Source organism: Strongylocentrotus purpuratus, unplaced genomic scaffold, assembly GCF_000002235.5.
Source record: "Strongylocentrotus purpuratus isolate Spur 01 unplaced genomic scaffold, Spur_5.0 spur5_scaffold_21, whole genome shotgun sequence".
In the NCBI taxonomy this organism is placed as follows: domain Eukaryota; kingdom Metazoa; phylum Echinodermata; class Echinoidea; order Camarodonta; family Strongylocentrotidae; genus Strongylocentrotus; species Strongylocentrotus purpuratus.
Window position 1 is genome coordinate 42,188,516 of NW_022145607.1, and position 23,770 is coordinate 42,212,285.

The following is a 23,770-nucleotide window of genomic DNA, read 5'->3' on the forward strand; positions in this document are numbered from 1 at the left end:
GGAGTGTAATACCTGTTGGCTCAGTGATCGCCAAGTTGCCTACTTCACGAACGACTATACACCACGCATGAACATCTTTAAGACTTCACTGAAAGTGTAAATAAATCAGCTTTTCCTCCTCAAGTTGGCATCAATTATTTGTATTTTCTAGTTTAAGAAATATAGATGTATAATATGAATTGAACCAAAGTGAAGGAAGATAAGAAAAATTGTCAAGAAGAAGTTGCCAATATGTACAGAAAAGTAGTGATTATACTTTGGAAATATGATGATGATTTAAAGGAAAACAAAATTCAAGACAAGTAAATAAAATGTTATTTTAATTTCCATTGGAATAACAGAAATGCACATAAAAGGATATAATGCCTATGTATTCTAATCTCATTTCCACTTTGTTTTTTCGTTGTAATTTTGCTAGGGCGACCATCAAGCGCAGGTGATTTGATTGTAATGCTAGATTTGGTGCCATGGTGCTTAATTGCATGCCATGTTTGTGCAGTAATGCTGCATGTGCCTTGGGTGTTTAGGGAGTGTTATCATCCCGTAGTGTTCAAAACACATTATCACATTCACTGCAGTGGGTTCATTGGTGCTTAATCTATGTTATAAGTTGGTGCTGCCATGGTGCTTAATGCATCTCATAGCTGCACAATAAGATTATACTGCATGCGCCTTGGGTGTTAAGAGAGTGTTAGTGTCTCACAGTGTTCAAAACACATTATCACATTCACTGCAGTGGGTTCATTGGTTCTATCTACCTTATAAGTTGGTGCCATGCATATCGTAGCAGCGCAATAAGACATTACACTGCATGCACCTTGGGTGTTAAGAGAGTGTTAGCGTCTCGCAGTGTTCAAAACACATTCACTGCAGTTGGTTCATTATAGTGCTTAATCTACCTTATAAGTTGGTGCCATGATGCTGCATATCAGAGCTGCCCAATAAGAGATTATAATACTGATTAGAATAAATATATAGATAAATAAATGCACATTTGGTGTTAAGAAAGTATTATTCTGCCCTGGCCCCAGTTTCATAAAACTTACCATCAATAACAAACTGCAAAATTTCTATAACAAATTTGCCAACAGCCAATCAAATGCAGGTATTTCAGTAGCTTGTAACAGTTCTCATAATTTGTTATTGATGACAAGTTTCATGAAACAGGGCCCAGGTGTTTGAACACAATATCACGTTCACTGCAATGGGTTCATTGGTGCTTTATCTACTGTAAATTTTTCCCTATGCACCCAAAGATGCGATCATGTGTTGGAACAAATAGTAGCGAATGTGACTTGAGTTTTCCCTGTAGGAAATAGCTGCTTCACCATAAATGGAATGATGACATATATGCACCATTGTACCTATATCCCTGATATAAATGGTTGGACGTTGTTGTCATCTTAGTGTGAACACTGTTATTGTACCTCCATTACCCCCCCCCCCCCCTCCCTCCCGCTCTCTTTCCCCTTCCCTATCCCCTCCACCATGTTAACAATCATGATATTTTTGTGACTTACTTATGTGCTCTAATATGAATATATAAGCCTGTATTTGTTGTGAAATTTATTACTAGAAATGGATGTTGTAATAATTTAGACCAGATATCCGTTGTCTCCATGTATAACCTGAACCTCCACTCCACACTCCTATCCACCCCCTTCTCCTGCATCTGTCCCCCCCCCCCCCCCCCCCCCCCCCCCCCTCTCCGAAAAAAAATTGGAAATGACACAATTATCACCCCCTCCCCTCCCCTCCCACAATCTCGTGGCTTGTTTGTGTGGCGGATATCATACATACATTTAGTGATGGTATTGGATGCATGGATTGATCTAAACTCGAGTCAGATGTTTTTCATTTGCCTTATATATTCACATAATGTTGTATGCTGTGGTATTTATCACAAAAGAAAATATGTGAATGTATTGGTGGGTGTAAAATGGAAGAGAAATGAAAAAAAAAAATTGAATGTTACCTGGTGCCTGTTTGAAAGGAAAGGAAAGGAAAGGCTGGAGTTCATCACAACGGAATGCACCCACAATGTGTAAAGAGAGCATATATGGCTGAGATTGCTGTGTGCGGTTTGGATTGCATGCGATACCTTTGGATAAAGACAAGTCTATTTTACACCTAGAAGTTAAAATCATGTCCTTGAAATTTGATTAGGATAAAAAGAACCCTGTAGTTAAGCTGCCTCCCAAATTTGATTTGGAATACATATTTCTGAACATTACATGCAAAGGGGGCTATATAAATGCTATTTTTGTACATCTTAAGATATTCACTTATTTATCAGTCTTGGATCTCATAAGAAATGAGAATTAAATTTTCTTCGTCATGTAAGCATTGACAATGCAGAACTCTTCATTCAATTGCACCGATTTTACCATCTTTTCATCCATACTTCCATGAGAGAAAATGGCATAAGTTCAGGTATATACCATATTCTTTGGGTCTTTTGCGATGAAAGTGTTGATAAGGGATAATAATGACAACAAATAAATATTAATGCTATATTTGCTTTCCATAGTCCACTTTGAGAAAGATGCCTCTGGGTATCCCATCATCCATCCCAAGGACCCTGCCCCTCCCTCAGACAGCCCTAGGGAGGAGGCCCAGGGCGATGCCCAGAACGAGGAGATAGAGCCGGAGTGCAAGGATGCGGTAATTAGGCCCGGTTCTAGCAAGAGCAACATCAGCATCCATGATGTGATTGGTGATACTCAGCTGCGGAACCTGGATGAGTGGTGTTATGCAGAACACTTTGAGGCTCCTGTGCTCATACAGGTGGGTTAAGGCTTGCGTTGGCTTGCAGTTTAATAGCTTATTGAAATGGACTGGAAGAACAGATTTACATTATATTGTTAATACACTGATTTGATGGTTTGGAATATGCTTAATGGATGGAGCTGCTACCAAAGGAATCAAGATAATGCCTGCTAAGGGCCCTTAGGCTCTTATCTAATAATGGAAAAAAAGAGTAAAAGCTCTTTGGGCTCTCATCAGCAAACAATATAAAAGACATTAATCAATGCTACATGTTTAAAGAGTCACGCAGGTGATTAGCAAATTAAAAATGTGTTGATGATCACCCTAGTATACAGACTTGCTAAAAAAACAGCTTTGCGGCTGAAAGCATGTTTTTTAAATCTCTGTATTGAAATAAATAAATAAAAAACCCACACAAACAACTCTTTTTGAGGTTAGAAATTGGTGATGATGGTTGATAACCATACGTATTATTGCAACAATCTGGAAATATTGAATAGGTCAAAATATAATTGCATATATAGATATATCACAATTAACAGACATTGTAATATGTAAACTATATTTGGTGCCTCCAACCGGAATTACGATGTTAGAATGATTGCCAATAAGAGAATATTAGATCCATGTTGACAAATTTCCCATGTTCAGGTCAATTCACTTACGCTACAGAGAATTCCCTTTTACGCTCTAGATACTTTAGAAAGCACCTGCACCATACTTCTTCATGGACACCTGCTAACAAATCTCAAGTGCATGCAGTCAAGAGAAAAACAAGGTCAAATTAATGATGTTCAAAAGGATTGGGTAACTTTGTCTCAGATTCTGAAACAAAATCCTAGATTTAGATCATGCAGCAATGATATTTACATGTATAAAGCTTTAGGTCAGTCAGGAACCCCATGACTTTTACAAGCCGATCGCCTGTCTGATTATCAACCAATTTATGATTGGAAATCAAAATTGAATTTTGCGTTTTCCTAACGGTTTTCATAATACTACATGGTAAAACCAGTCACTCAAAGATTTTTACTTTTTTGAGGCACTTCTTGATAATTTTGAAGCGCAATTTTTTTTAGGGCTTCAATATTACATCATATCACAGACCGTACACATAGGGCCGTGCATCTCAGATTTAACATTGTTAAACGATGCCTTTAATGATGAATTACCTTAATCATTCATCCCCTAGATTCTTGAGGAGGCGCGTGAGATGTACCCTTTTATGGATACCTACTACCATAAGAGAGACCACACCCTTCTGGTCGTCATGCACAACCCAGTAGGACCGGAGCTCAAGAACACCCAGCCATGGGACACCAAACTACATTCTGATGTGGGGTTCAGGTAAGCTGCTCATGAGGTCATTTAAATGTTGATAAGCTTTAATTCAAAATGAATATTGTATTATTTTTGATATTGAGAGGACAAAGAAAAAGAAAGAGATGGGAATTTGATATAACGAGAGCAACTGAGAGGGTGCACTTGAACATGCTTAAAAACACCCCATCGTGTGACACCAAACTGCATTCTGGTGTTGGGTTCTAATTGGTATGAATAGTTTTTGGTGGAAAACCATTTCTGATTATGGGGATTTCATTTGACATTTGTTGGTTCCTGATGCTAAGTCAATATTGAATTGTATGGCTAATAAGATGAGAGTAGAAAAAACAATTAGATTGAATTATTGTCCCCTAAATGAAGAAAGTAAAAATAAACTGTTTTCCTAGTATGTGCATTAATAAAGAGAGAGAGAGAGGGAGAGGAACAAAACAAAAAGAAACAAATACAAAATGGGGGAATTCCCCTTTGGGGAACACAATGCATTAGTTGATCGAGCGGAACATTTTTCTCCAAGCATTTATTTAATATTTTTTAGACTCTTAATTCCTTTTAAGGTATACAATCTACTTTACGACAATTGATATATAAATACTATTTATTCATTTCCCCAGGAATTACATGGAGCATGTCTCAGAAAATATTGCAGACTGGGTGAACATCGAGGAGACTAAGTACCAGGCTGAGATGAGACAGAAGGATCTAGCCCGGCAGAGGGAACTAGCCCTGTCCCGGGCTTCTACCCCAGCCCCATCTAGGCCTTCCAGCTCCAAAAGCAGGAAGGGAAGCGCAAAGAAGTCCAGGTCCAAATCACCAAAAGGTAGGCTGATCGTTGCTTTTGCATATCAGTACTATACCTGTATGTGATTGCATGTAATATATTATACAAATGATGCATGCGCATGAGTTCATTATACGATCTATCCGCACTCGAGTTGAGGCTGTGTGTATCTATTGCACGAAGCCTGAGTGCGATAGATACACACAGCATCAACGAGGGCGGATAGATTGTATAATGAACGAATGAAAACATGCATCATTTGTTTTATACAACGAAACTCCTAGATCCTTCTTATGATGTAAAAAGTATTCATTCAGGATTGTTTCGTGACAGTATATGACTGACAAATAAATCTCAAGTTTAATAAGGCTTAATTTAGTGCGCACACATAACTATAGATATAGCAAGCGCACTAATTACCTCTATACCCATTTACGCATAGTGCTGCGCAAGAATAGGCTCATGCCCACGCAGTACGTATTAAGCGCTCTAACTCTACGCGCACTACTGCGCTATGAAATCGAGTTCAATAGTACTGGAAAATATTGCACTCCTTTTCATAAAAACGAGTGCAATAGACTCAGTAAATGAATCACACGTGACCAATCATTTGATTAGGATCTGGGGGTGAGTTGTATAAAAGTGTATATACATGTATATTTAACTCCCATCATGTGATTAAGGGAGGTTTCATTTTACATTTCATGCTAATTAAGAAGGTATAAGGAAGAAGTTCAGTAACTGGTGCCAATAAGCTTTAGCGATTGGCTTTTGTAGGTGATTGATTGTACATTTAACCTCAGAGACCCTGGATATCAAATTTGAGGAGCTTGTAATTTTTCTTGAAAATCAAAAGATATTCATGAATATTTGTTGATATATTGTGTAATATCAGGAAATATTATTCATATAAAGATGAAGAATAGAAAATTGACCGGTATTAAAGATACTGCTATGAAATCCTATTTGTTCATCAAATTTGATTGCACGATAAAGGGTTGTAGATCCTGTTTTAACATCTTTTAAGAAATTTAAATCTTGAAATACTTAGCACAAAAGAAATGTATTACCTCACTGTGCAGTTACATGTACCTCTTTATCCTAAGTCAAAGGTCAAAATGGTCCATTGTATTTCTGTTACAGGACGGCGTAGCGCCAGTCCAGCTCAGACCGTGGACAATCTTGACCCTAACAGCGGTCAGTTCATGAGACCTGGATCCATGAAAGCATGGAAAGTAGAACAAGATAAGATCCGTGAGGAGGAAGAGAAGAAGAGACTAGAGAAGGAGAAGAAGGCCGGCCGCAAGTCAGCCCGGTCTAGGTCTAGATCTGCCTCACCGGTCAAGAAGGTAAAGTAAAGGCAATCATTCTCTAAATTTGAAAGGTCAAATAGAAAGGTCAAATAGATTGCGTGCCTTGTTTTTGCAGAAGAGCTTCCAAAATATAACTTTTCTAATTACAATTGTCATTCCTAGAGATACAGACTTGGTTAAAGTTTTGGTAATAGTATGATACCTATCTATTTTTAGCAGTATAGCAGTTGTATTTGTATAGTAGTTGTGCTAAAAATATATTAAACAATTGTTTTAATAATTATTATTGTTGTTATTGTTTTTTCATTTCTAATTCTCCTTTTCAGGGAGAGACTGACGACAAGAAAGACAAGAAGCCTGGCTCGGCCAGTAAGGACGGTAGAGGGAGTGGCAGTAGGAAGGGGGATAGAGATAAGAAGGAGAGTGGTGCAGAACCACAAGAAGATGCCACACCCGAACCTCCAAAGGAACCTGAAAGGGAGTACAAGGTGAGTCTGAGTCAGATCATGGGGGAGGGGCCGGGGAGGGGGAAGGCAGGGGGGTAGAGACAAGAAAGAGAGTGGTGCAGAACCACAAGAAGATGCCACACCCGAACCTCCAAAGGAACCTGAATGAGAGTATAAGGTGAGTCTGAGTAGGATCATGGGGGAGGGGCTGGGGAGGGGGAAGAGAGGGATAGAGACAAGAAGGGGAGTGGTGCAGAACCACAAGAAGATGCCACATCCGAACCTCCAAAGGAACCTGAAAGGGAGTACAAGGTGAGTCTGAGTAGGATCATGGGGGAGGGGGGGGGGGCTGGGCAGGGGGAAGGAAGGGGGATAGAGACAAGAAGGAGAGTGGTGCAGAGCCACAAGAAGATGCCACACCCGAACCTCCAAAGGAACCTGAAAGGGAGTACAAGGTGAGTCAGAGTCAGATCATGGAAGGGGGTTATTTTTTTCTGTAAAGTGACATGCAATTATGCCTATGTGTTTTGCGCTATACAAAAAAAAATATTATCATTATAATGATTAATTTCTTCACATCTCCTGAAAACTTACTGACATATTTTATTTTGTTTGATTTTCTTTACAGTTTGTTGGATATGACATGGGTAACAACATTATTCAGGCCAATGGTAACACAACCACCCTATTTCCAAATGATGGGGGCCAGATTCGCTCGGAACACACCCAGTTCATCAATGGTAAGCAACATGAACTTGTGATATGTTCCCACTAAGTAATGATATGGGTAACACAGAGCTGCCAACCATTCCGTTTTTGCCAGAATTACTCCGTTTTTTCCTCCAAATTACTGTATTACGTTTTTTCTTTGTAAAATACATTTTTTTAATTTAATTTTTTTTTACATACCGCGTGTCAAACAACTGCCCTAAAATGGTGATTTGATCACAAATTCAACAGAAAATTAAATTTAAAACATACTTGAAAAGAAAAATATTGTCAAAAAGAATGAAATGCCGAAAATACCAAAATAACCACAAAAAAAAATTCCTGCTTGTATGGAAAAAACAGCATGATGAATGAACATTTCTGCATTTGAAGTGTGTTGCGCGTGGTTGTAAGTTTTGTTTTTATGAATTCCTTTTTTTGCTTGAAATTCCTTTTTTTTGCCATCATGATTCCTGTTTTTTGGTCGCACAAGCTCTGGTAACAGTATAATTCAGGCTAATGGAAACACAGCCACCCTATATTCCAAAGTTTGAGAGGGAAATTTTTTTTTTTTTTTGGGGGGGGTGTCAGATACACACTGAGCACACAGCAACATGAATCTTGTTTGGCTTCTCTGTAATGGCATAGGGTACAACATAAGTGAACATAATGGAAACACCATGGAGACAATCTGAGGACTGCATTATAGGAATTAAATGAAAGTAATTCTTGTTTGATATAATTTTGACATACAGTACTTGTACATTTATGACATACACTGTAGAATTTGATTTGCTATGTCTCCATTGTCATATGATGAGAGTTCAATCCAATTTCAATAATGGTTAATCAATGTAATGCAATTGATCTTCAAAGCATGTTTTGTACAAATAAATTTACATGAATAGCAGCGGATTAACTGGATCGTTCATTTTTACATGTAATGTTGGCATAAACACCAATTTAAAAGATAAAGCATAAATGTTAGGAATAATGTAATGCATGACATAAAGAAGATCAATATCAGAAGAAATATGTGCACCTTTTAATATTATGTTAACCATTTTCCAGGTCCCAAGTTTGTCAAGACGTCTGTTCTGAAGGATGGGCACGTGTTTGTGGTGCACATCCTCGACCCACGAGACAAGGAGGAGGTTGAGGGGGAAGCCCCCCAGGAGGGTGGGGGAGAGAGCAACAAGGAGAATGTGATGGAGAAAGCTGATCAGGAGACGCAGGAGAAAGACCAAACAGTTGATAAAGGTGAGAAAGATGTTTTCCTCATACTTTTCATAGTGGATACGTGTACCAGAGATGCCAATCCTCCCTGGTTTCCAGGGAGGCTCCCTGAAAATTTGATTTTGAATTGTAATGCTTCCCTGATTTTTTGAAAGATTATTCCTATTATGCTGTTTGTAATTGATAGAAACCTCTCAGATTTCTGAATGAATAATCCTTACAAACAACTTGATTGTAAATGTACTTTTATTTAATGTTTTGCAAATTTCATGCCAAATTAATTAAGTCTAGTATTTCCTTTATTTTCCTTGATTGACAGATGGAAAGAAGAAGAAGTCAGACTTACCCCTCTCTAGCTTCGGCTCCTTCACTGCTAACCTGAGCGATGGAATGGTTGTCTCGTTCAGTAACCATGGTATCGACGGAAAGACTAAGGGAGCAGGTATGAAAACAAAAAAGAAATAATGTGCTAACAAACACACTTTTTTCATGCTCATTAAAGGTACTTATCCATTATCAAGCTAGGCTACTAATAAAAGATAAAAAGTTCAAAAGAATTTACTACAATTGTAATTATTGTAACCTGTATGCGAGATAAGGATTATGGTAGCCTTCCAACTTTTATTCTGAAACACTGTTATTTTCAAGATTATGTGCTACCGCAGCTGCAATTAAACCATGTGCACATATAGCGATTTAGACATTCTTAATATTCTGTGCAGAACAATTTCTGAGTAGTTTCTATTTACTTACCCGGCCTCCATGACATTAGTAGGCTTCATGTTTGAATAAATGACATGCGTGTATGTTACTAGAGATACTGTTTGGTCATTTCTTGAATAAAAAACTTTTAAATCTGTGATTTTATTTTTGTTTAGTTGTAGAACTCAAATTTGTATTTGCCTAAAACTTAGAAGTCAGAGAATTTTATGTATTTTCTTACCCGTATACATTTACCTTATTCCTGTTTAGCTGAAAAGAAGGAGATTGAGGTGGTCATTCCCCCAGCATCGACACCCACCCCAACCCCAGTAGCCCCCTCACCTAAGGGGAAAAGAGGAGGATCAGGAAAGAAGGGTAAGCAACAACAACAACAGCAGCAGCAACAACAAGCGGAGGCAGAGAAACAGGCACAGCTCCTGGCCGAGCAACAACAGAAAGAGGTATGTAACGTGCTGTGTTGACAGGTAGAGGTATGGAAATAGAACAAATGGAGAGACAGAGAGAAACAGAGCTAATGAGATAAAGAGAGAGAGAGAGAGAAAGATTGGAAGTGTAAAAGAGGCAGTCATGATAAAGAAACAAAGAGAGATGGAGATCGACAGACAGACAGAGAGAGAGAGAGAGAGAGACAGGTACAGCTACTTGCTTAGCAAGAACAGAAAGAGGTATGTAACGTACGGTGTTGACAGGTGGAGATATGGAAATAGAAGAAAGGAAGAAAGAAATGGGGAGAGAGAAAGAGCTAGTGAAATAATTAAGAAGAGAGAGAAAGATTGGAAGTGTAAAAGAGGCGGACACAACAAAGAAACAGAGAGAGAGAGAGAGAGAGAGAGGGAGACAGACTGACAGACAGACAGACAGAGAAAGAGAGAGACAGGTACAGCTACTTGCTTAGCAAGAACAAAAAGAGGTGGGTGGGAGAATAAGCATTGTACAGCAATTAAAAGATTTACAAATAGAGGAACAAAGAAAATGTACATAGTACAAACAAAAGGAAGGAGGAGTGAATTTTTAAGAGGAGAAGATTTAGACAAAAAATATACCTCCATTCCTTTCATCAAAATATACAACTATTTGTGTCACTACCACATAAATAAGTAATTTTTAGGTTATCAAACTAATTTCTTTTCTGAAAATATAATGTGATTAAAATATCATATCGTGAAACCAATGTTTGAGAGAGAGAGAGGGACAGAGAGAGAGACAGAGAGAGAGAGAGAGCCACACACAGACAGCATTAGCAGGGAAAGAGCAAAGTTGAATTGTAAATGATCTTTTCTTCATGTCTTGTTGTATTTCAGGAAGAGGAGAGACGTAAGAGTGTGGTTGAGGCGGAGGCAGCAGCATCAGAACCAGAGATCCCTCCTTTCCAGCAACTCTTTGTCTCCTGCCCAGATGGGCTCCATGTATCATATATGCTGGAGCCAACTGAAGGTAGGGAGCCTTCAAATTGAGTTTAGAAGCAATATAGGGCTCGTTGCATAAAACTTACCATTGATGGTAACTTTGCCATCAATGGCAACTACCATGGTAACAGGGCTCAACAGGCAATCAAAATCAAGGTTTTCATGGTAGTTACAATTGATGGCAAAGTTACCATCAATGGTAAGTTGTATGCAACGGGCCCAGGTTTACAAAGATTATACTTTCAAGACTCACTAGTTGACATTTAATTCTGTGTTCTGTTTATTTTGGCATGAATTTGCCATAATTTATATTTGTGCTTCAGAAAATCTGCTTCATTGTGCAAAACTTAACTGGACTTTCGTAAAACATAATGCGAATGAACTGTACCGTCCAGCAATCCTTGATACACAACATTTGTTCACTATCAAATTTTAAGCAAATATGCACACTTATCTTGGAAACAAAATTCATGTAGCAGCATCATTCTTAGGCACTAGGATAGTAAAATACTGACTATGTTGGAGGAGCCTGCATCTTTTAATGTTTCAAACAGAAATTTAGCACCATAGGAATGCTGTGAATCTAGGCCTTAATTGTTTCATAAAACTTGTTATCAATAACAGGTTACAGTAACTGTTACAATTAAGTTACAGAAATCATTTGATCGTCTAGCTGTGAGCAGATTTGTGATTGATCTGTAGCAGTTGTTATTGATCTGTAGCAGTTGTGATTGATCTGTAGCAGATGTGATTGATCTGTAGCAGTTGTGATTGATCTGTAGCAGTTGTTATTGATCTGTAGCAGTTGTGATTGATCTGTAGCAGTTGTGATTGATCTGTAGCAGTTGTGATTGATCTGTAGCAGTTGTGATTGATCTGTAGCAGTTGTGATTGATCTGTAGCAGGTGTTATTGATCTGTAGCAGTTGTTATTGATCTGTAGCAGTTGTTATTGATCTGTAGCAGTTGTTATTGATCTGTAGCAGTTGTGATTGATCTGTAGCAGTTGTGATTGATCTGTAGCAGGTGTTATTGATCTGTAGCAGTTGTTATTGATCTGTAGCAGTTGTGATTGATCTGTAGCAGGTGTTATTGATCTGTAGCAGGTGTTATTGATCTGTAGCAGTTGTTATTGATCTGTAGCAGTTGTGATTGATCTGTAGCAGGTGTTATTGATCTGTAGCAGGTGTTATTGATCTGTAGCAGTTGTTATTGATCTGTAGCAGTTGTTATTGATCTGTAGCAGTTGTTATTGAAAACATGTTTTATTAGCAAACAGGGCCCTGGTATCATGCTAATAACAGTTATCAAGTAATATATTAATAGAGTAAAAACGTATGCATCAAGCAGTTATAGGGTTAAATTTTGGCCATTTCCTGTAAACCTTTCCCTTTTCACCTTTTCAGAAGATGAGGTTTGTGACCCCAATGTCCCAGGTTGCCTCCTGATCAGGCAGAGTTACCTGACAAAGAACAGCAGTGGGCAACCTTGCGATGCTCCAAGAGAAAATCCTGCCTTGCAGGAGATCTCCAGGCTCGTAACAAGCGAGGGCAGTGTTATCAAGATGCTGAGAGATGGCAGCACACAGGTATTGATTTCTTCATTTTCAATTCTTATAAACAAGTTTTTATATTGATAAAAAATAAACAAATTTTGTGGATAATTCTGTTTTGCAACTATCCTTTGCTAACATAACCTTTCAGTTGAATTAAAGCTCAAAAGAAATTATGGGAAAGACAACGCAAACTATGAGTATACACGCTAGTGGGCCCAGGGTTGCTTGGTTAAGGTGTGACTCTAAAGTATATTAGTTTGACTAGGTGGTCAATATATCATTGAAAAACTGACCAAAAGTGAGGATCCATGCATTGGATATCAAGTCACAATCTTTGCACCAATCACAACTTTGTATCTGCGAGAGCTAACTAATTAATTTTTTTGATTTATAAACATTATTGACGATGGCCAAATGACGGAATGCAGTTTGAAATTGCTTTGAAGTGATGGATACGTACATGTATGGTTTGTAGTCTTCACCAAACTCCACTGGCCACTGATATTAATAATGATATTTCTGCTTATATAGCGCTTAATACATCGGCAAGTCCGTTTTCTAAGCGCTTTACATTTATTACCCCCGGTCATTGGATTCTGGCTTGCCCGCACACATTGTATGCACTTTCTCCACTCCCTGGGGAGCATTCCAGCATGAGCTACTAGGCTCCACTGATCTGTTCACATTCATCTTTGATGCCTCTATCCTGCAGGTGTTGTTTGCTAACGGTGCTGTAAGCAGCAGCCCAGCGATGCCTTCATCCTCCACCGCTAACCCAATGAGCCCCACCCCTCGGGACCAGTCTCCCCTGCGAGGGGGTAGCTCCCTCAGTCAGAGGAGTGAGAGCCCCTCTAAGAGAAGTGAGTCCAAGAATTGGTAGCTTTTCAATTTGAAGGATTTGTGTTTGTTGATCTTAATGGATGATATGTCTTTTCACAATACAATTCTGAGCACTATAAGGTGTGGACATAGACATAGACTTAAACTAAAACTTTGTTCAACTTCCTCAGAATTTGAAACCTATAATTTGTGTATTTAAGGTACTATGTCCCTTTTGCAGCCAACCTCAAATGCTGTAGAACTTTGCAGGAATTATGAATATGTCATGTATGTCCTATCTGTGAAATTTAAACGTTAGCAGTGTCCTCATATTCAAATTATGCAAGGAAACCCGTTTACTTGCTAGACTTCACTGTCAGACACTATTGAGTGACTGACTGGCTTTTTTCTTCTTTGGTAATAACATACATGAAAAGAGTTGTAAAGGGTACATGAGCATTTGTCTATATCAATAACCCACTTCTTGTGATGGCCAAGATTAAACTGATTGAATCTTTGCGCAGCATAAAACGTATGACCATTCGGTGCAATTGTCTGAAAATCAAGACTATTACTTTTGGGCTCTATAGCCCTATAAAGTCGATTTGACAACTAATATTCATTATTTTCCCACTTGAAGACATTTTCAAGCCCCACCTTTTTTTAGGGAAGTTCTAAATTAGTATTATCTTTCAAATGCAGTTGGAATTTAACTTTTTCATTTTTTTGGCCTGCAAATGGGACATAGTACCTTTAAGGCCTCTCAGGAAAACAGTTTTAATACTGAGACAGAGTCACCCTGTTTGAATAATACATATAAATAAAGAAGCTCATCTTTTCTAAAAACCCTCTCCTTGAATTGCTTTCTTTCTGTCTAGGTGCAAAGGGCAAGATCTCAGACCCCCTGGACCAAGAACAGCCTCTGCCGGAGTCCTGCTCCAGCCCGGAGTGGATAACGACCACACCCACCGGTCAGAGGATAGGGACACGCCCAGACGGAACCACCTTTGAGCCGACTGAGTGCCTCCTCTACAGCGCCACAGACCCCGTGTCTGGAGAGGTAATGGTCATTGCATGCCCTACTATCAGTATTAAAGGGATTGGGTATCTTTGCCTCAGATTCTAAACAAATCCTTGATTTAGCTCATGCTGCAAGCATAATTATAAACCTTTAGGTCAGTCAGGAATCCCATGACCTTTAACAGCCAATCGCCTCTCTGATTATCAAGATTTTTATGATTGGAATTCGAAATGTCCAAAACCGTTTTCTGAGGGTTTTTATAACACTGTACAGTCTATTGGGAAAAACAAGTATGGTAAAACCGGTCACTCAAAGATTTTAAACTTTTTTGAGGCACTTCGTGATCATTTTGAAGCACATTTTTATATTACACCATATTACAAACACTGATAACACGTAGGGACATGCATCTCTGATTTGTACAACTGGAGACATTGTTAAACAATTAAACTTGACTCTAAAAGTGGTGACATGACACATGCTCTGGCAACAGGTGCTCTGAGGTTAAGTGTCCTTCACTAACCAATTCATTACCACGACCCTATACCATAACCCTATACCACAACCCTATATACCATAACGCTATACCATAACCCTATACCATAACGCTATACCATAACCCTATACCATAACCCTATACCCAACCCTTTACCACAACCCTATACCATAACCCTATACCACAACCCTATACCATAACGCTATACCATAACCCTATACCACAACCCTATACCCAACACTATACCTAACCCTATACCATAACCCTATACCCAACCCCCATAACTTAACCCAAACCCTAAACCTTAAAGTAAAAGCCAATTACAACCCTAACCCAATCCTGTTGATGAAATAAATCCCACAGCAATTGTTTCTGGAGCACGGTTAAAATAAATACCATATATTCCAGCGTATATTCCAGAGTAATACAGTGTAGGAAGAAAAAAAAGAAGAGATACAGAATAAGATTATTTTTGGTTGTTCATTGGTTCCCTTAAAACTTTTTCCACCAGGTTCTTACTACCAGAGAGGATCGGGTCATCACAGTAGAACGTCCAAACAAGATGCTCATTGTTGATCACAATGAGGGGACGCGAATCACTACCTATTACAAGAAGGTTATCTTTAGACAGCAGTGTGATGAAGCGAATGAAACAGGTAAGTCTTAAAACTGTTGTTAAAGATCTTGCTCCATGGATAAATTCTGCTTAAAGCCCCACTGCACTACTTATAGCTACTTGCGCCCTCTATATAGCAAACAATGACTAATTGGTGCCTGTTGGTCCCCCATGATCCCCTTTTCCTCATGTTAATTGATAGCTGATTTGATGAGATAACCACCTGTCAGTGACCTTGCAGGGAGGTCTAATCCCTCCTGGCAAAACTACTGCAGAGTCGTACAGGCTTTAAAACTATTTTGAAAATCTTTGAAACATAATGAAAGTTTCAAGCAAAATGCCTATTGTTTCATGCGTATACATAACGATTTGAGTGGAGACTGATGTTTTACAAAAATAGTGTCATTGGCATGATGTATGTTACATGGCTCAGATATGCCGCAATTTATTGCAGGATGATTCTTAAAATACTGTAATGCAAGTTGTTCATGATTATTGCTTTGACCCTTTTCAGGAGAGATTCCTGTATCAGGTATCAGAGACGTCAAACACGTCAAGGTGGAGTGTGTGGGATATGCAACGGTCATCTTCAACTGTGAAGACAGTGTTGCCACAACCATATTCGGTAATGGGTCCGAGATCATTGCCATTCCAGATGGTTCCTATGAGATCCTGCATTGCGAGGGTTCCAGAATGGCTGTTGGCATTGAGGGAACTGTGCGGTATACGCCCAAGGAGGCTGAGAGCGGTGAGCCGAGCTTGATTGGATCGTACACAATGCAGCATAACGATGTGGTTGCTGTAGAGACTTGCGACTCGGATGGAAACCATTTTGGGGTGAAGTGGAATGGAGACATCTACACGTCGCTTGTCCCAAGCGAGGAGCGTAAGGTGTCCCTTGATGGAGAAGGAGAGGAGGAGGAAGCTGAGAAAGTTCTTGGGAAGATGTCTCCTATTCCAAGATTCTTTGTCATCCACCCTGATGGAAGCGGCACAGAGATGCTCCGGCAGCAAGACATTGCGCCTTACGTCCACCAAGCTGGGATGGATCCCAACGTGGCCGTCCTCAAAGACCCTATCCCTGATCACCCTGAGATCAATGGTATCACCATCATGCAGCCTCACACCTCCACCGTAAGCCAGAAGTGGCTCAACCGGTTTGACGAACCCAACATAATCCCAAGGAATCTCCGCTCCCGAGGGTTCGACAAGCTTCCTGCCATGGAGGCCAAGACTCCAGGCCCCAAGTTTGGGACCAAGGTTGGAAAGGGTGTGGCCGTCAACAACGTGCCCCGCCCTCAGCAGCGAGGACCGGTCCCTCAGTGTCCCAAGCAGCTTCAGCTGAGGCAGTTTGTGGCCTACCACCCCATGGAGAAGGAGCTGAGAGGAAAGATGAAGGAGGGACTTGAAGCATATGCCAAGGAGATGAAGGAGAAGATGATGGTAGCCAAACAGAGGGCCATCAAGGACCCTCGCTCTCAGCAGGAGAGGGTCAAATCAGGAGATCTTCTGGCTCACATACTGGCACAGGTTGGTCTCTTGTTAATGTTGAAGCACAAACATTTGGGTGCAAGAAACTTGCATATAACACAAATGTGGTCCTACTTTTGTAATGTTTCTCCTGCAGAATAAGTTAATTCTAACTCTAACATTTGTGCTTGTTGGAAAAACATGAATTGCCACAAAAATGGTCATCATTAGCAATTAGTGAAAGATTGTCCAAGTTTTCAGTTTTGCAGTATTCATTATACTCTCCAGAACAACAGAATTAGATGTATGATCATTTTCATGAAGCTTTTAAACCTAGATTATATAATGGCAATGTCCCTCTAGGTATGAATTTCAAAACAGAAGAAGTGGAGCAATTTAATGACAATTAAAGCTTGAAAAGTGAAAAAGATTTGTAAGCATTGGTCATCAATTCTCTGGTTGTTTATTTCTTTCAATGCCACTACAGTTTCTTAAATGAAAACAATTTTTTTTTTTTTACATGATTGTTTACAACTTGTCAGAAGAAAAAATATATTGAAGACAATAGGTTAATTTGTTCGTTCGTATCTCCTTAGATCAAGATTAATGTAAAGTTCCTATATTAAACTTAAATTAAATTTAATTAAGTTCTTCCATCGCCTGATGGCTGTCCCATTTACAAGATCAAGATCAAAGCAATAGGTAGAATCATTATAATTTCATTTTTCATTGTGACAGCTTGAAGATGACATTCCCAAGGAGAGTGATGGAACCCAGCCCACCTTCACTGAAGCACCTCCTGCTAGCCAGGGCCCTACCAGCACCAAGCCTGTAAGACCCCTCAACGTGCAGGCAGAGGATAATGCAATGACCCTCTACGAGATGTCTACCGCGCCCCCTCCTCAACCCGCTCCTCCGAGACCTAAACCAAAGTACACAGATGCAGACTGGGAGAGGGTCAGGTAGGAGCAACTTCTGACATTCTTTCCTCTCCTTTCCATGTTTCCTCTTGATTATATGTAATAATAATAATAATAATAGTGGGTTCTTGTATAGCGCTCATGTCTTTCAGACCTGACACTACTGGCGCTCCCGATTATAACCCCGGCTTTAGCACGGCTACCATTACACAGCTCTAGCATTTCAAGGAATTAATTCCTGCCAGGTACCCATTTACATCACCTGGGTTGAGTGTGGCAGATGTAGATCAAAGTCTTGCCAAAAGACATTAGTGCCGCGGCGGGACTCGAACCGCGGACCTTGTGATCGACAGTCCGGTTACATATCCACTCGACCACCACCACAACACCTCTACACTATGAATACTTTTTTATTAAGATAATATTCTGGAGTTTCTTTGTTGCGCATATGAAATTCACATACTTAAAAGCTGGCATGGTCTAGTGGATAAGTTTCCACACTTTAAACCACAAGGTACGGGTTTCGAATCCCTGTCACAGCACCAACGTTCTTAGGCAAGACATCAATCTACATTTGCCACTCTCCACCCAGGTGTATTAAATGGGTAGTGACCACCTGTATACCTGTAGCTATGAAGACCACATTTTTCATGTCCCTTGAATATTGTTTCTCATTGAAACCTGTATTAAATGAACCTGAACTTAAAGACCACCTGACTGTAAAGACCACTTTTCATGTTTCCCTTTAGTGGTCTCTATATGACTGTAATATAATTTATTTAAAAAGCCTTAACCTTAAAGCCCCACTGCACTCGTTTGGCCAGGAGGATAAGACCTCCCTGCATATGGTCACTGACAGGTGGTTATCTCATCAAATCAGCTCTCAATTAACATAAGAAAAAGGCGACAATGGGAGACCAATGGTCACCAATTAGGCATTGTTTGCTATATAGAGGGTGCAAGTAGCTGTAAGTAGTGCAGTGGGGCTTTAAAACTCATTATGCTTATCAAAACTTGATGTTCCCGTGCAGGAGAGAGCATGAAGAAGAGAAGGCGTGTCGGGATGCCCTGCTCACCCGGACGGTACCGCCTTACTTTGAGAGTGACTGGGGCAAGGCATTCAAGAGAGCAGAGGAAGCCGTGGCTAACGGTGAGCCTGCCCCAGACATGGAGGCCCTTACCAAAGACTTGCCTGCCAATCGCCCTGGTGTCAGCACGGCAATGAGTCTGCCAAGTACCCCTGCGGACTCCCCTGCTGCCCCCTCTGCTCAGCCAGGTCAGTTTGAGTCTAGATGCCAAAGGTCTCTGAGCTACTGAGCATGATTACAATAAATGCCTGTTGTAATATCTACTAAGTCTGATAAGTTTCAAGATGATCGCACAGTGATTCATAGATTGTTGTACCTCACCATTTTATTGTTACCATTATCTGTAAAGTCACATGGATTAGAAAAGAAAACCTTCGGGTTATAGGTATTTAGTTAATCTTTTCTTTTCCCGCCATCCCTGTGACTCTTTTTCAAATGTACTTTTGTTTTGTATTCACTAATTTATTTGTTTTTGCTGAATAAATAATAATGATATTAATAAAAAATTATGGGTCCTGTTACATGTCTTGACCGATTATATCTCTCCTTCGGTCAAGTGTACCTCAATTAAATTGATGATAAAGAAATTCATACAATCCATTGCGAGGTGCTATCAATAGTACATGTACATGTAGCAGGAATGTCAATTTTTATGTTGATATTTTATGTTACAGCTAGGGCTTAGAATTTTAGAATAAAAAAATATAATGTTGATCTTCCCGTTAATTTTACTGTATATAGGTGGTAGCAGCTCTGCCCAGCCAAGCGATATCTCTGAGAGTATATCCCCCATGAAGGCTGCCACCGCAGGGGGGTCAAACCAGACCATCACATATGGGATGCAATCCTCCACTCCATCAGCTCAGCAAGGTAAAAATGATGACAGGATTTAGAAGGAAATGGAATTTTGATTCCTTATATGGAATAAAATTTGTTATTATTGCAGATTTCTACTTAACTGCCCCCCACTCCCCCCCCCCCCCCCCCCAAGTGTTGGAACAGCTAGGCTCCCTTCCTCATCTGAAATCATCAGCAATTGTTTGAACAATGCAGTCTGAGTTTGAAAATGTACATGTACTAGCTGTACCTTTTCTACAATCCTATGCAGCTATTGAGCTTCCCTTATAAGTATTATTTAGAAATGGTAATTTAGTTTATTCATGTATCTAATACCAATTTGAAGAAAACACAAAAAGAAATTATTTCATTTGCTTTTTGTATTTTATAAGAATGTGGCATTTTCTGTTCATAGCAGGCAGAATGAAGAGCTGAGACAAATTTCTTGTAGGTCGCGCCCTGTTATTTATCACATATTCGACTTACGATATTCGTGACAACGGGATTGAGTCATGCACTCGTGATTGGTCAGTCATGTCATGCATGGAGCTCCTAATAGTTCCCTCCCATGGAGATTGTATGTGGGAGGGAGGCAACTATTAGGAGCTCAGTAATTTATCCTATGACGGCGCATGTCACAACTACATACTTAGGCATCTCTTTCAATACGCTATGTTTAATCAATATTATTAGTAATATTATTTTTTATTATTTGGTGTCACCTGTGCCTGGGAGGCGAAAAGCGACTAAATCACTGTAACCCTCAGGTCTTCTACTCTCGCTATAACTAATTGGGGATTTGCAGGTGGACCACTATACACCAGGGTTTCCTCACGCTCTTCTATGAATAGTGCAGTGGGTTCATAACGTGCAAAGGTGTTGACTGCATGTCTTCTACACTGGGCCTCCATTTAACATCCTATCCTATGTTCATTGTCTCCCGCTTCCATCCACTTGCCTATATAGGTCTGGTTCCAGCCAGCCCCTCTGACACACGACCCAACAACCCCACCCCAGGGCATGCTACCGGCCAGGGTACCCCTACTGCTCTTAGACCAACCAACCCCACCCCAGCACATGCTTCACATCCTCAAGGCACTGGAAGACCAGGTAACACATCTTCAATCAATCACAATTAACCCTCTTCCATTTTCTATAGTTCAATTTCATGTTATTCTAATTCTAACAATATGTTTACTTTAATTATGTTTAATTTGTTTCAATATTTGTACTTGATGAATTAAAGTAGATTGAATGTAACAGGAAGATGATCCTTTTATGAAAGCAATTATGTTGTGTTATTAATACTTTTGGTTTTGTTAATTCAACAATGAGAGTTTTACAAGTGTCTATTATAAAGACTCAGAAGAACAGAGTTTCGGGGGAGAATTAACTTTTTTTAATGTTCAAAATCATGTTGTTTGGCTTTATAGAAAAAATGATTACCGGTACATTTTTCTTTTAACATGCTGCAAAGAGGGTCACAGTGAAAAAAGTTATTTTGTTGAATTATTAGGCTACCTCAACATTTCTGCTTTTCCTGTTTGATATGCATTCCAAAGAATTCAAGCCTGAGTTTGTGCATGGTTTTAGGCTTATAGTTATAGATACAATTTTCTTTTTTTACAGATTTTTAGAATTTGTTTGACTTGATTTTAATGGCAATTTTGCCTCATTCCCTCACTAATTATGGTGTTATCGTTGTTGTGTTTTGCATTGTTTTGTCTTGTTTTATCTAACCCCCGGCAGTAAACCCCACCCCGCAGAGTGCGAGTGAGCACATCCTGCCCAGTGAGACCCCCTCCAGCTATGCCTCATTCCCTGCCCACCCCTCCACCATACCTGAAATGGCGGAGGAGGGGCCCCTTACCAATCGGTCTGCTATGACAGGTGAGTGCTATAGGAAAGATGATGGTTGAAATCAATATGATGATGAAGATGAAGATTGTAAAATGTGGTTACTATTGCATACTCTGTATACTTCAATGCAACACAATATACAAATAATGAATGGTTATGAGTTCAATAGTGCGAATATTTTCACGAGTTGAAAGATTAACATTCTATTCAACGAGGCGTCAGCCGAGTTGAATAGAATTAATGTTAATCTTTCAACGAATGAAAATATTCGCACCATTGAACGAATGAAAAACATTCATTATTTGTTTTATACAACATCGAAGAAGATCTAATAGAACGTTAATCAACAAATTATGCTTTACTCCATAAATTCAAGTTGGATTCAAGCCTTCTCGATTACATTCAGATTGCCTTCGCGTCAGATACACGCAGTGATACGCGCGCACACGGCAGAGAGGTACGCAGTCTGCATATAACCAAAAATGCACGGCGCATATAACCAAAAATGCACGACCGTGCAATATACCATCTATTGAATATCATGTGACCAACAATCCTCCAATCAAATGACAGGGATCCACGTAGGTGTTGTATAATATATAAGTATGAGCGGATAGAATGAGAACAAATGTCCAGAGTGCCATTAGGTCAGGGTCAAAGTTCTCAAGACAAATCAGCAATGTCCGGGTGAATGTACAGGTATGTTGTGAGAAAAGATTTTTCACTTATTAGCATTCTCTTAACAGTTATTCAGCTTTACCTTGGCATAACATAATAACGTTTTAATAGCCCGCTATTTTAACTATCCCGATCACAAATTAACAAGTTTATTTGCGTATTCATCAGACCGCAGTTGCATTAGCAGGATATTTGGTCGAGAAAACATCCTGAGAAATCTTGGTCTTGTTTCCAAAATATCCCGCTATTTGGGAAATAGCGGGCTAATTTCAATTGCGCTCATTCAAGCTAATTTATGATGAGCGTATCAGTCTAGTGAGGACGCAATTTCAAGCTTCGTGGGATAATATCCCGAGTCTGAAAATAGCAGGTTATTTAGCAAACTTGAGCTGATGAAAACAGACCTATTTACACTCTCTCCTTCCTTCTCACCTAGCTTTGTCCTGCATCCCATCTTACCCGTTCATCCTCTTCTGTCCTCTTTATATGTCTCAACAATTAGAGTCTTCTCTTTCTTACTTCTCTCTTCTCACTAGTGTCTGCACTTTGTCATTCCTCCTCCAATCCTGCAATCCCAGCTACTTACGCCTTCCACTGCGCTCAGATACCTCATCTCTGCAAGATCCATCTTTTTCATGGTCAATGTCAAACTTTTTCATGCATACATGTATAAAAAAAAATTAAAAATTACTGTAATTCTATTATTGCAAAATTATGTCCTGAATTATGTTAAACTTTAACTTATGTGTGTGTATTTTACTTTCTTTATTGAATCACTTGATGGTCATATATGCCCACAATTATACAATTTTCACACAACTGCGCCATGAGTGTCATTTTTGACAGACATAGCGCATTATAAATGTTCGCTCACTATTATTATTATAATCCAGCTAGAAAATTTACACACTCTTCTGTTTTTTTCTTCAACACATCAGGAAGTATCTCTCCCGAGCTGAAGACAGCCTTCCAGACCCGGATTAACGATGTCCCCATGGAGTCTCGTCCCAACGTCATTCCCTCTGCCGGGAGTGATATCGTCCTCACCCGTAGCCTGCTGGTGGATGTCAATGGTGAACCGAGGCAAGACGCCGTCAGACTGCCAGCAGCCATCTTGGGGCAGAAGCCCGGAGCATTGCCTAACAGCAGGGTAAGGGCGAGATAGGAACCATGCCATACCCATTTTCTTGTAGCTACCTTGTTCCTCATAGCTTTAACTTGAAGCAGAACTGAAGAGAGGCATTCAATATTTCTTTCAATCTTAATTGATGGTAATGTGTACTCTCTAAATTTATGAATTTCATGAACATCAACCTTTTCAGGTTTATGTGCTCCTGTTCCTGTGAAGATAAATAAAGAATGCGTGATTGGGGGAGAAAAGGACAGTTTTAGATATCTGAAATTGTCAATCCAGATTGCTGATGCATTAATTATGATAATTTTGTAAGATTTGCCTCAAAATTTTAAATCTTTTATATATGTACACATGTGACCTATTTATTCCTGGTCAAGCCATTACAATTGCTCAATATTACGTGGAATAATCTTCAGAAAGGTCATTGGGTGCAGCATGTACAACACCAATATTTAGCACCACACTAGAAATAGATCTTACATTGTGTCCATGCAACTCTACTTTGTTCACTTTCCATAATCCCATAGACAACTCAGATCTTCTAACTCTTCTC

General features: G+C 39.5%; 1 protein-coding gene across 5 annotated transcripts in view; it reads left to right on the plus strand.

Annotated features, from left to right (window-relative positions):
- LOC586523 (sperm-associated antigen 17) overlaps window positions 1-23,770 on the plus strand; it is a 44,046-nt gene that overhangs the window by 15,100 nt on the left and 5,176 nt on the right. For 2 of the 5 annotated variants that reach the window (XM_030994851.1, XM_030994854.1), the window contains exons 13-34: window positions 419-436; window positions 2,531-2,787; window positions 3,962-4,116; window positions 4,725-4,930; window positions 6,035-6,240; window positions 6,531-6,692; window positions 7,279-7,390; window positions 8,430-8,618; window positions 8,914-9,036; window positions 9,567-9,757; window positions 10,619-10,751; window positions 12,129-12,310; window positions 12,990-13,137; window positions 13,975-14,156; window positions 15,125-15,269; window positions 15,744-16,759; window positions 17,438-17,661; window positions 18,651-18,895; window positions 19,449-19,577; window positions 20,511-20,654; window positions 21,294-21,434; window positions 23,021-23,232. In XM_030994851.1, coding sequence (XP_030850711.1) covers window positions 419-436; window positions 2,531-2,787; window positions 3,962-4,116; window positions 4,725-4,930; window positions 6,035-6,240; window positions 6,531-6,692; window positions 7,279-7,390; window positions 8,430-8,618; window positions 8,914-9,036; window positions 9,567-9,757; window positions 10,619-10,751; window positions 12,129-12,310; window positions 12,990-13,137; window positions 13,975-14,156; window positions 15,125-15,269; window positions 15,744-16,759; window positions 17,438-17,661; window positions 18,651-18,895; window positions 19,449-19,577; window positions 20,511-20,654; window positions 21,294-21,434; window positions 23,021-23,232 — 4,520 coding nt within the window. Of the gene's footprint in view, window positions 1-418; window positions 437-2,530; window positions 2,788-3,961; window positions 4,117-4,724; window positions 4,931-6,034; window positions 6,241-6,530; window positions 6,693-7,061; window positions 7,106-7,278; window positions 7,391-8,429; window positions 8,619-8,913; window positions 9,037-9,566; window positions 9,758-10,618; window positions 10,752-12,128; window positions 12,311-12,989; window positions 13,138-13,974; window positions 14,157-15,124; window positions 15,270-15,743; window positions 16,760-17,437; window positions 17,662-18,650; window positions 18,896-19,448; window positions 19,578-20,510; window positions 20,655-21,293; window positions 21,435-23,020; window positions 23,233-23,770 lie in introns of all 5 variants that reach the window. The other 3 variants (XM_030994852.1, XM_030994855.1, XM_030994856.1) reach the window with 3 other exon arrangements.